General features: G+C 35.8%; 1 protein-coding gene across 5 annotated transcripts in view; it reads right to left on the bottom strand.

Moving 5' to 3' along the window:
- The window catches only part of LOC141653477 (protein CHROMOSOME TRANSMISSION FIDELITY 7-like), a 36,249-nt gene extending 25,379 nt beyond the window's left edge, over positions 1-10,870 (bottom strand). For 4 of the 5 annotated variants that reach the window (XR_012547419.1, XR_012547420.1, XM_074461254.1 and 1 more), the window contains exons 1-6: positions 10,613-10,870; positions 10,178-10,421; positions 9,989-10,090; positions 9,823-9,891; positions 9,347-9,696; positions 7,421-7,591 (exon numbers count right to left, since the gene is read on the bottom strand). Coding sequence is in view for 3 of the 5 variants with exons in the window: in XM_074461254.1 (XP_074317355.1) it covers positions 7,462-7,591; positions 9,347-9,696; positions 9,823-9,891; positions 9,989-10,090; positions 10,178-10,421; positions 10,613-10,776 (1,059 nt within the window). In the remaining 2 variants the exon portion in view is untranslated. Of the gene's footprint in view, positions 1-7,336; positions 7,592-9,346; positions 9,697-9,822; positions 9,892-9,988; positions 10,091-10,177; positions 10,422-10,612 lie in introns of those variants that run through there. The other variant, XM_074461252.1, reaches the window with a different exon arrangement.
- Positions 10,871-12,976: the final 2,106 nt, after the last annotated feature.

The raw sequence follows: 12,976 nt of genomic DNA, 5'->3' as shown, positions 1-12,976 counted from the left end.
CGATAAACACCACTACAAACTGGTCCAAGAACTGTCTAAAGATCCTATTCATCAAATCCATAAACACCGCTTAGTGCATTAGACAACCCAAACGGCATCACCACATACTCATAATGGCCATACCTCGACGTGAAAGTTGTCTTCGGTATGTCCACATCTCTAATCTTCACCTGATGGTACCCCGACCTCAAATCGATCTTAGAAAAGACCGTTGCACCACTCAACTGATCAAACAGGTCATCTATCCTTGGCAAAGGATACTTGTTCTTTATCGTCACACGGTTCATTCTCTCGTAATCTATGCATAACCTCAAAGTTCCATCTTTCTTCTTCACAAACAACCTGCTCCCCACGCGATACACTTGGTCTAATGTATCCCTTCTCTATCAGATCATCCAATTGCTTCCTAAGCTCCTCCATCTCCTTAGGACCCATACGATGCGGTGCCTTAGAGATTGGCCCTGTTCCCCGGCTTCAACTCAACGGTGAAATCTATCTCTCTCCTCGGTGGTAACCCCGAATCTCATCGAAAAACGTCGAAAACTCTCCCACCACCGGTATCTCACCAATCGTCGGACTCTCTATCCGGTCATCTCTCACATGGCATAAGATCAAAGGACATCCCTTCCTCAAATAAGATTTCAAGGTAACTGCTGCAATCAACTTAACCTTGGGTCTAACTAGAAACCCCCGGTAAGACACACTAACACCCTTAGACTGATGGTGGTTGCCTTTCTTGTAATTAGATTGGCCACCACCCTCGCTCTCCGACTTCCTCTTCTCACCACCAGACCTCTCCTGAGCCATCTCCACTAGCCTCTCAGCTCTCCCAGCTCTCTCATACGCTTCCTTTACATCCGTAAGGACTCCCACGGGTAACTTATCCATAATTTTCGTGGTTAGCCCGCTCTCAAACCTCAAAGCCAGATTCTCATCACTCAAACCCATGTCCTCAGCATATCTAGATTTCTCATTGAACCGCTGTAGTACTCGGCCACGGACATCTCGGCGATCATCTTAAACTTATCAAACTCCTCCCTCAACTTACTCCTCACATGTTCCTAAGACAAACTCCTTCCTCACAACCCTACGAAACTCCTCCCAAGGTATAGCAGGTAACCCTTGGTTGGTATACAATTCCTTAGCACTCACCTTCACCGAATCCCACCACTTGCCGCCTCCCTCGGATAAAATGCGGCTGATCCACTCTCATCTCATCAGGACAGTGGACTAAATCTAGTATATTCTCCATCTCCCTCAGCCAACTATCAAGACGGTTAGGCTCCTCAACCCCCTTGTATTCTTTCGGGTTAAACCTCGCAATATAGAGGCTGACTTTAGCATGGTCAACCTCCTTCTCCTTACTCTTATCCTTGTCCTCATTCACTCTCTTCAGGGTCTCAGTAAGAGCGTCCTGGTGTTCCAACATCTTGACGATGTCATCAGTGGTCATAAGCTCAGCTCTCGCATACAAGGCATTTCTCTTGGGCGGCATCTTGAAGCTATATACGAAAGGGATAAACATAAACACGCGTACTAAACCTCAAAACACGAAAACACACTGCCCAGAACCCACTCGATCGAGTATCCAAACCCACTCGATCGAGTAACGGGCTACTCGATCGAGTGCCCCCATGTACTCGATCGAGTACCCAAACTCCAGAACCAAACAGACCTTCTGATCTCTAACCCACTCGATCGAGTATCTGGGCTACTCGATCGAGTGACCCCCTACTCGATCGAGTACCCCTAGCTACTCGATCGAGTGCCCCAAAACGCGATTCTGGACTTAAGGTCGCCAGAAACCCACCCGATCGAGTTAGTCTCACTCGATCAAGTACCCCTAATACGCAAAGGCTACCCGCATGTTACGTCATATACTAACATGCTAAACTTTATAAAAATCGCATGATATCATAAATACTATGCTACGCATCTATTCTACTATCAACAAGATCAATTCATCATGCTATTAACGCCACATTGTAAATCATTCAACATGCTATCATCTCACTAACATGTTCAACATATCATATCCTTTCACTTGCTCAACTTCCTATTTCAACTCCAAACAATCAACACACTTCATCACTTTGTTGCACACGTCAATCAAACATACAGATGACTCGACAAACACTTTTCCCACGTGACCGGTTCAAAGTTGTAGGGCGACCCCTCGCGACTTTAGGACGTCTCCCAAGCCTTTGCACTAGCTCCTACAACTTTTACCCCGGGTTCATTTTAATTGACTCCCTAGGTTCATTAAGTTCATTGGTTACAGGTTTCAGGATCGTCTCTCTGATACCATTTGTAACACCCCCATACTCCAAGTGCCTTACCAGGACCACTCAGGTATGAAGACATCACCATCTCGGTCGCCCGAGGTATGATAATCAAATAGACAAAACAGAAACAACGTTTATTATAAATAGTTTAACGAATAGTTACAATCCATGAAACCAACTAAAAGTACGATACATTATTCAAACTGACTGTTCTCAACTGAAATATAAATAAAACTAAACTACAGCGGAAGACTCTATCGTCATGTCGTGGCCATCCCGTATCCCCGTACTCATCTCTATACCGCTCAATATCTCGCTCACCATCCCCAATGGATCACCGCAGTTTACAAAACAACACCGGGTCGTACTAATCACACAATTAATATAGATAACGATAATAAGGCAAACAGACAATTTGAATCACACACACACACACAACACCACCAACTCCCATCATCTCACTCTTGATCGTCCACTGGACCCACCACCAGCTGGGGACCGCACCGTTCCCACCTAAGCCCCGCTCATCGTACGAGCGACAACCCTGTCCATTAATGTGCACATCCCCTTTCGTGGCGGGTTCCACTAAGGGCGAAACTAGGGCGTGAGATCACTCCCGCAAGTGACCCCACTCAGCCGAGAACGCATCTCGAGAACCATCAACAACACAACCACAATCACAATCACAATCACAACAATCATTATATAATCAACTAACTACAGCACATCACCAATATCCCATTATGGGACTAATACTGAGTAGGAAATCCTACCTGGAAAGCACAACACGCAGACGGTATCTACAGCTGTCTCAAAACGCCTCTTCTATGAACTCTCCTCCTACCATACAACACATAGATACTACTATTCAATTACTATACATAAAAACCCCCAATTCCTAAATTAGGGTTTCACTAATCTTAATAAATCATTATATAAATTACATTAAAAGCTTACCCTCGACGCAAGAAATCCAACGACACGAACTACGATGCAAACCGACCGTCTGAACTCCGGGAATTGTCAAGAACGCGATTAGGAAGAAGACAAGTTGCTTTCTCTCTTAAACAGGTTTTAGGTTTTGGTAAAAGTGTTTTAAAACAATGCCGAATATGTTTATATACCTTAATCGCGTAATTAACAAAACCCGAGAAAACTCCCCGATAAACCGGGACACTCGATCGAGTACCCAAGGTACTCGATCGAGTACCCCCCTACTCGATCGAGTGCCCCAGCTACTCGATCGAGTGCCCAACAGGTCAGAAACTATTTTATTCTGCAACAACTTGCCCTTACTCGACAGAGTAAGGGCTACTCGATAGAGTACCCCCAAGACTATAAATACGGAGTATTACAATGACAGTGACTTGGTCGGTGGGCAGCGGTGTTTCTGGTATTATCGGCATCCCGTACGCCGGTTGAGTTACCTGGCCGGTGGGGGACTGGCCGATCCCCGAATTAGGGACTGTATCATCTTGGTGGAATTCGGTTTCGTCACTCACAAATACTTCTTGTTGCTTCGACATCTTCTTAGCTCGGCGAATGGGTTTTGGGTTTTTTTTTTTTTTTTTTTTGGGAATGAATGTGACTAGCTTCTAGTATCTTTTCCCACAGATGGCGCCAATTGTTCCGGGTGTGATTACGGAGCAGTTATTTGTTACCACTCGTGGCTTGTAGAAAGACGTGTTTGATTGAATCCTCCTTTTGGCCTCTCCTGAAACAATGAACAAACTGAGGGCTCGGCTTTGGCCGAGCGTACTCACTCCGACGCTCAAGTCAGTGAACTTAAAGAGATAAGTTGTGTGTTACTTGGCGAAGTATATATTGTAGAGAGATAAGGAAGATATTACCAGATTATGAGGTGTTTAGGTTATATTTTGGATCCTTTCCTCAATGAGGATTGAGGATTATTTATAGACTTTCACCTTTTGTCACGTAGTGGCCAAGTGGCTAGCAGGTGGAAAGACTGATCTACCCTCGGCCGAGGGACCCATGGCAGGCCGGCGGGCCCTGTTGACTCCATGCCGAGGGGTCTTGGATATGAGTACGCGGATATGTGTCCCGGCTGGCTAGTTGTCCTAGCCGGGACCCAAGTGACAGGCCGACTGGCTGCGTCGGTAAGGCTGTCCAAGGTGTTGACTTGCTTTGGATATCTTTGACCTTGCTCAATATGTTGACTCGGTCAGCGGGTGCAGAATATGTCCCATCAGATAGTATAATAACTTTATTTAAGACAAAATCATAATTAAAAAATAAAATGGGTGCTAAATATACATAAATTGGTTATTAATGTGTCATATAATGATAATCTCTGCAATAAAATAGAAAATTTATGAATTATAATACATTCAAGTGCTGCATAAAAAGATCTTGAATCCACAAACAAATCAATAATGAGCTTTTTTACTTTGATAAATAGTAGAATTAAATCTTTTTAACTTTCAAATATAGGTAATTATTATGCCTCATTACATTTGAGTAACTAAACCAAATCATAATTTTTAACCATTAATCAAAAATCGCACCAGAAAAAGAAAATATTTTGCATTTGTTTATACATTTTATTGCTCCCTCAATTACATCTTAAAAGTCTTGTTAGGAAAAAAAATGTAATTTAAATCATATCATTTGTACATATTTTAATTATGACAAAAAATGGAAAAAACGTACGAATATAAATAGATAGTATAATTTTTTCTCATTATTAAATCGGGTTGGATATCGAAATAGGAAGATGGTGTACTTTTTCGTGTGTTATTTGTCCCACATTGAAAAATAATGTAGGTGCGGTAAATATACTACATATAAATAGTTGAATTGTCACACATCAGAAAGTTATCATAAGGTGGGGTGATCTTAAAAATTAATTTAGGAAAGTATCATAAATAATATTTTTTGATGTAAAAAATAAAGTGGAGAATCTTTTAAGTATTATAATATTTATTTCCTATATTATATTCAAGTGATGTTTATAATTTTTATATAAAAACTTTTACATTTCATTTGGCAAAAAAAATATCGTTAAGAAAATTATGAAATAACATAATTTGATTCGTGGTAAAAATGATATCATTAGCGTATAGATTTCATATAATTTGTACATATATAAAATTATGTACTTCTTAGTATGTTATATGTTCCACATTGAAAAATAATGTAGGATTTTATAAAAATAATAGAATTGTCCCACGTCGAAAGATTAACAATAAGATGTAGTGGTTTTATGATTATAAATATGAGGCATCCTTGGAGCTTAGGTATCAACCTAACATCTTTTGTGTCTCTTAAATAAGATGTTTTGACTTTTTATCATATCTAAATAAATAATTAGACATAAGATGTAAATAAATATTAAGACCTTATAACCAATTTTTTTTACTAAGTTAATTATCCCGTTGCAACGCACAGGCAACCAAACTAGTTAATTATACTATATAGTTTTAAATCACTAGCACCGTGTGATGGACCCGATTAAGGGATCTCAATGCAAATATTATATAGTTTGGGTTAAAATTAAATTATATAGAAGCTTGGTAATTTTCCTAAACATTTGTAAGAGACTAAAACATGGTCAATTTTCTTAAAATAAAATAATTAATTAAGATGGTCAATTTCCTTAAAATAAAATAATTAATTAAGATGGTCAATTCAAGGAGACTAAAGAAAGAAGATGCTCGGTAATTTTCCTAAATATTTATAGAAGACTAGAAGATGTCCAATTTCCTTAAAATAAAATAATTAATTAGTATAAACATGCACACTTATGGTATTAATTATTATCATCATAAAATCATATATTAAATTTAAAATCTATGTAATTTTTATTAAAATTTATAGTTTATTAGATGTATAGAGATGTTAATTATTTAACATACAGAAATATAATATAAGTAGGTTATAAATAATTCAAGTTAGATTCCATAATATATAATATTGCATAATTCTTTTGATTTGATTTAATGCATATATGTAATATATTTATATAAATATATAATCCTCTTAAAATTGCATGCCTAAGTAGTAAAAGTAATTTCGGCAGTAAAGAAAAGAATTGTAGTAACATTGGATATAGTTATATGATAGTAATCACTCATTTGAATAGTAAAAGTAAACAATATTATTAGCGAGATTAGTGAAAGTGGTAGAAACAACGGGAGTAGTGAAATAATCAATATTAATGCGGCAATAGTAAAAGTAACAATAATTACGGCGGGAGTAGTGAAATTATCAATATTAATGCGGCAGTAGTAACAGTAACAATAATTACGGCGGGAGTAGTGAAAGTAACAATGATTACGGGCAAGTAGTGAAATGTTATTACTATTGTTTCATTAATATCATGAGTAGTAAATTTGTCTCAAAATTTATTTCATCGTAATTTTAGGATATGTCATAGAAAAATATACTCCGTATTAATGATAAATTTATGGGTTATGCAACTTTAAGTAATTTTATTTAATGAAAAAAAAATTAATGGTAAGTAAAGGTAGCCCGGGCGAAGCTGGGCACCAATACTAGTGGGAGTAATAGTTAAAGTGCATTTTCCATGTTTGGCATGAGAGTAATTATTCACCTCCTGAATCTATTACCCTCATGAAAGGGTAATACATTATCCACCCTCCCCCTAGGTAATGATTAAGGGAGTAAAACATCTACTCAGTAATTATTACCCTTATGCCAAACCTATCATCAATAAACTCATTACCCAAGTAATTAACTTCCCCCGTAATTATCACCCAATTAAAATTTACCCCCGAAATTATTCCCTGGATTTCAGGCAAGCCCTGGGATGAACAATCCTTATCTCGTCATTTTCCCCCTCCTCCGAACAAAAACACCAATTCTTGAACAAGACGCTTTAAAAGTTTGAGTTCGATTTTTCCTCAAATTTAGAGTTCCATCTTTCTATGGCAAATGTTGTACAAGGTGATTTATGAAATATTTCACGGTAGTTTATTAACAAAAACGGTTTTTAATAAGGTGATTTCCCGCGATTTTATTGGAGAATAAATTAGAACATATGGGAGAGGAAAGCAAAGCATTGCTCGTGGTTAAGAGAAAAAGAAAATTCCATATTTCTAAAAGAAATAGATGAAGTTGCAAAATTATCACATGTTTCAATATGAACAACATACATTGATATTGTATGGAGTATGGACCAGTAGCCTGAGCGTTTTTAGTTCGCTTTGTACACCAGAAAAGATCCAGTGCCAGCGTATTTTATAGCCAATGCCTTTCCGGTTGAGGTTGGCTGAGAGAATGCTAGCTGAGAGTGCTCTAGAACACGATCTATGGAAAAGCTTTTCCTGCACGGGAAAGAAACTGTAAATTAAAAGATCGTACAGCATATCAGGTTAATAGAAGTATAAAACATATGACTAGCACACAAATAGAATGTTGTTTCTATTTTATGTATGCATGTGCCGGTGGAAACATCGTATATATAATGCATACCAGGATAGTTATCTTTCAAAGACACAAGTCTTTGGGATAGATACTGGTAAGAAAGAAGGGTGATTATTAGGATGTTCATAACTAAGGTTTGCTCAGTCAGAATTAGCAGCCTCTTGCTTGTGCTCAGCTAGTTTTAGGGCAGCCGTGTGGCTTTGAGGTTTTCAGTATGGGCTTGCTCCATAACTTCACAGCTCATTTTCAGGTGTGATAATTACAGTAATACATAAAGATGAACACCCAGATGACTGAAGTAGACTAGTGCAATGTTGTTAGGATCGGGATTCTACTTTGAATCGATGGGGAGGGGAGGATCGAATCGGTAGTATCGGATCGTAGAATCGTAAGATTCTACAAATTCACTAAATATAGTTTTTTATTTGGTAAAAATATATAATTGAAGTTCGAAACACTTATTTATACACAAAATATTGATAGTTAATGAGTTTAATATCATTTCGTGAACATATTTCTACAAATTACACGAAATTTGGGTTTTACAATGTCATTATATAAAAATATATATTAATATATTTACTATGGAGTCGGATCGAACGATCGTAAGATCGTATTATGATCCTACCTCTAGAAAATTTCAAATAAATAGGATCGTAAGATTCTACAAACATGAAAGAATCGTAGGATCCGGGATCGGTAAAGCATTTTTGAATCGTAAAATCGTAGAATCATAGGATCGAATCGGCATTCTGACAACAATGGACTAGTCATTAATCAATTGATGCTCAGGATTTTGAACAAGCACTTAAATTGATAAAGGCTCCTTAGAAGCTCCGTCACAAATTAACAAGTCTCGCATAATGCTATATTTTTGTACAAACAAACCACAAATTTTCAATTGGAAAAAAAAAAAAGCTTTAATACAGTATCCGAGTATCAAGCATTAACCCATTAATCGAATCCATACTACAACACCCCTTACAAAGCACCAAAATTTAGAAAGCAAAGAAGGATTAGTGGTGTACTGTGCCGTCACTTGTTTCCCACTTAGGCATTTTCTTCAAAAACAAATTCCCCCAAAGTGGAAGAAAATCATGAGGCAACAGTACAAAGCACATAGATAACTCAGCTGTGCTTAGCACTAAATAGATGTTAACCTTTTGTACAACCAGTCATTGAGAAATGTCAACTAAATTTCTCCATTAACTAATACTGAAAAAATGGAACATTTTCATATTTACCTAGCAAATGCAGGTAAATTTTAATAAATTTGGTTCACTGCCAAAGTGCCAACTTTCATAGAACATTATCAAACAAGTCCCACTAACGTTAGCAGTGTCTTGGCAGACTAAAGTTTCACCGAAATTTAACCAATGTCTTGTTAGTTGGGTTTCAAATTAAACTAACATGTACTGGGTACCATCTAAAGAGAGGAAAGCTATAGTATGTGGGAACAATGTGGGAAATAAGGAATTTACTGAATTCTCACAACTCAAAGAGTTAAGCGTTACTAGCAAAATTATAGTAGTGGCGATTTTTTCCAAGTATCTTTTCTTAACCAATTGTCAGAAACATGAGACCTTGGCACAACAAAAACTTTAAAGAACAAATAAAAAAAAACTGTGAAACGAATAATACTAACTGTACACTACCTGACAGCATCCAACAAATGAGTTGCGATATGTTTTCTTCTGTTAGAAGGGGTGACCCAGATCACCCGTATGCCACACAAAGCGGGTGTAGCTTCTTCTTCGCACACAAGTGGTCTCAATGCATTTGAATCCAATACGTCCGAGCTTCTATGAGAATAGCCTTTTCTAGACACTTCCCTCTGAAAACAAATCTCACCAAACTGTAATGTTGTTGGTTTTGAAGCTACTTTCTTCCTGCTAATATCATAAAAAACCTTGTCCATGGAGTCCAAAAGAACTCTGTGTGCAGTGTTGATTGACTCAGCAACAACACATCCAGCAATTCTTTGTGATGAAACATATAGATAGACCTGCAAACGACAGCAACGTAGGCAAAAACAGGCCCTTTAGTATGTTCTTTAACAATCCAGAAATAACTCACAGAATCACACAATGCAGTAAGTTAACAACTGAAAAATCAAAAACCAATCTGCAACCTGACAAAGGTCATGGAAGATCCATCCATCACCAAGTTCAATCTCCATCATTTTGACAACCTCTTGGACCTAACACCAATTGTAAGCTAATTAGACAAACTAAACATCGGTAACACATCATAAAAGCTTAATCTTCATCTAGTCCAACAATAATTAAACCAACAACCTTCTTTCTCTGAGCAGGAGGACCGCAATTGGACACAAGAATAACTCGGTCCTTCTCCTTCTCAGGCAAGGGATGATGAATCACCTTCTCATGACGCCAACCCTATACACACACCATTGTCAAAACCACATAATCAAATATAAACACAGTTACAAGAAAGCGACATATATATTATCATAATCCACACACCTTAAAAGGGATACCATTGGTAAAATTCTTGTGAAACGTGGCGTGAACCTTCTCATCGATTTCTTCTCCTTTCGCATACTTAGTCCCACATACTTTACAAGTATGAAGGAGGAAATCAGATTGACCTAATTCCAAATGAAATTGGGCATAGCTTCTCTTCTTGTTCAATGTCTTCCCTTTGCTACAACCAACCTCCAATTTGTCCTTCTCATCCCCAATTAATCCCCAATTTGTTTCTTTTCCTCTGTCAAATTAGGGTTACATTTACTAATTACAACAAATTAATGAATTATACCATCTGGGTAAGCAATAAACTAATCCTAGTCCCACCGTCTAAAATCATTTATTTACCTTTGATTAAGAAAATAAACAAATAATTGGGACGAAGGGAGTATTAAAGTTGTAACTCGAAAAATAGGAGCAAATGAGAAATACCTGGTGGATTGATGTGAATCCAAAGCTTGACGAGTGTACTTAACTCGAATTTGGGGAAGCTCATGAACCCTAATTTCGTCGAACAAGTCGTTGGAATTAGAAGTTTGTGGTGCAGCATTACAAGTAGGCAAGTGTTTGAAGAATGACTTGATCGTTTTCTGCATTTTTTTTTGTGTCAATCATTAATTTTCTCTAGTTGAGAGGGGTTTTCTTAAATTTTGTTGGCGCTAAAATTACTCATTTCCCGGCTACCTTTTGCTAAACAACAAGTCAACAAGGTACACCAAACTTTTCATTCCACTATCTTTGACTAAGAAATATATAAAACTAGGTAGTATCCCGCGTTTCGCGTGACCTGTTTTAAACTTTAATTATTATAATTGAAGAAAAATAATATGATTCATATATGACCTTTTTTTTTTTTTTTTTGAGAAAAGAACAATTCATTAATAGAACGCCATACGACACTTACAAAGAATAACCATAATCGAAAACAAATCTAATGGAAACCAAAGAAAAATAATTTTCTTATAAACTAGGGATCTCAAAACAGCATCTGACAATTCGGCTCGTCCTATTATCGCTATCTTCATGTAGCTTTTGAGGGGATCCTTCGTTTGATTTATGAGATAAAATTTACCTCTGACTGGTTCCAAAGATTGTTGACAAATCACTTTTACCCTTTGAAAGAACACGCTGCAAACCATCAATGAACTACTCCTGACTATATTACTGATGAAACTAAAACCACGAATAAATGGAAAACCCCCGAAATAAGGGATGGAAAAACGATTCTCACCAAAAGGGAGACACTTATTGAATAGAAAATAGGTATGCATACTATTGATTAAAATTTGAAACAATTTTGGGGCTTACCATCGATCGATTGATAATCGATGGAGCCCCTTGTATAATTTGATGGAGGCTAGGGTTTTTTAGAGAGAGTTTTTTTAGAGAGAATTTTAGAGAGAGTTTTTTCGGGAATAGAATCAGAATGTTTTTGAGTACTATGACCTTTTTTTTTTGATAAGGTAAGAAAACGTTTGCATTCCTCAATCGACAACGGCGCACAATTCATATATGACCTTTAATATTTTTACTTATAAATCAATTAATTTGTTCAAAATGATGTTAATATAATTAACGTGTGATATTTATGTATCGAACATATAGGGTTCAAAATCAACTTATTCAAATGTTTTGAGTGTGGCTTGCATTAGCTATGTATCAAACATATCTATAAGAAATTTGCACCTTTTGCTTTTAAAACAACTATATATAATGATGTTTAAGAGTTTACCTGTAAATAAAATAGGTTGAACTTTCTCAAATATTATTTTTGCGGTTTAACTTCAAAGTATTTAAAAGATAACATATAAAATATTTAACTAAAAGTAATATTTAGTTAGTCATAATCAATATTTTATACTTCGTATACATATTTAATTGAAGATATTAATGAAAAATGTTAAGTGTTTTGTAGTTTTTTATGTCATTTATAATGTTATATTACATAATAATCATTACTTTTGTGTTGCTTATTCAAATGCACTCGCGATCACTGTGTACATACATACTCGTACACATACTCGTTATATCATACTATTTAAACCTATCAAAATCTCATATGTATTCAATTTCTCGCAAATTTTTTTCATTTTCACACTACTTCCAATATAATTTTTCTTTTCGTAGTTTTCTCGTTATATCATACTATTTAAACTTATCTCTTGGTAGTTTTCTTTAAATTATGTTTTTAATAAATACAATAAGTCTTCCAATATATTTTTCTTAATGGATTTAATGGTTTAAGTTTTATAACTTTCTCAAAATGTTATTTTACATAAATGTAAAACATTGCGAGACACTCAATTTAATCATCTTTACATATCAAAATATTTCAGTAAATATAATGAAAATTATACTCAATTGAAAGCATTTTTCGCAATGAACGTGATTATTAACATTTTAGAATTTTTATGAAAATAATTTTTAAGTAAATTTAGAATCAAATCACCGTAATTATTTAATGTAATTTTATAATAAAATTTATTAAACTATAATTAATGTTTTGCTGAGATTTATACAGCATTTATTATGTTCATATTAAATGATTAGCTGTAATTATTTAATGCTTGTCATTAAGGTCAGTATATGACACGTGGCGCATCCACAGTATATATATATATATATATATATATATATATATATATATATATATATATATATATATATATATATATATATATATATATATATATATATATATATATATATATATAGAGAAGAGATCATGTAAGGCCACCATATGTATTTGAGTCCATAAGTTCTATTAAGGGCCCTTGGATGGTGAAAATGGATGGC

Source organism: Silene latifolia, chromosome 4 (genome assembly GCF_048544455.1).
Source record: "Silene latifolia isolate original U9 population chromosome 4, ASM4854445v1, whole genome shotgun sequence".
NCBI classification, from domain to species: Eukaryota; Viridiplantae; Streptophyta; class Magnoliopsida; order Caryophyllales; family Caryophyllaceae; genus Silene; species Silene latifolia.
Note: the sequence above shows the minus strand (reverse complement) of the source record. Positions and strands in the feature narration are given on the sequence as shown.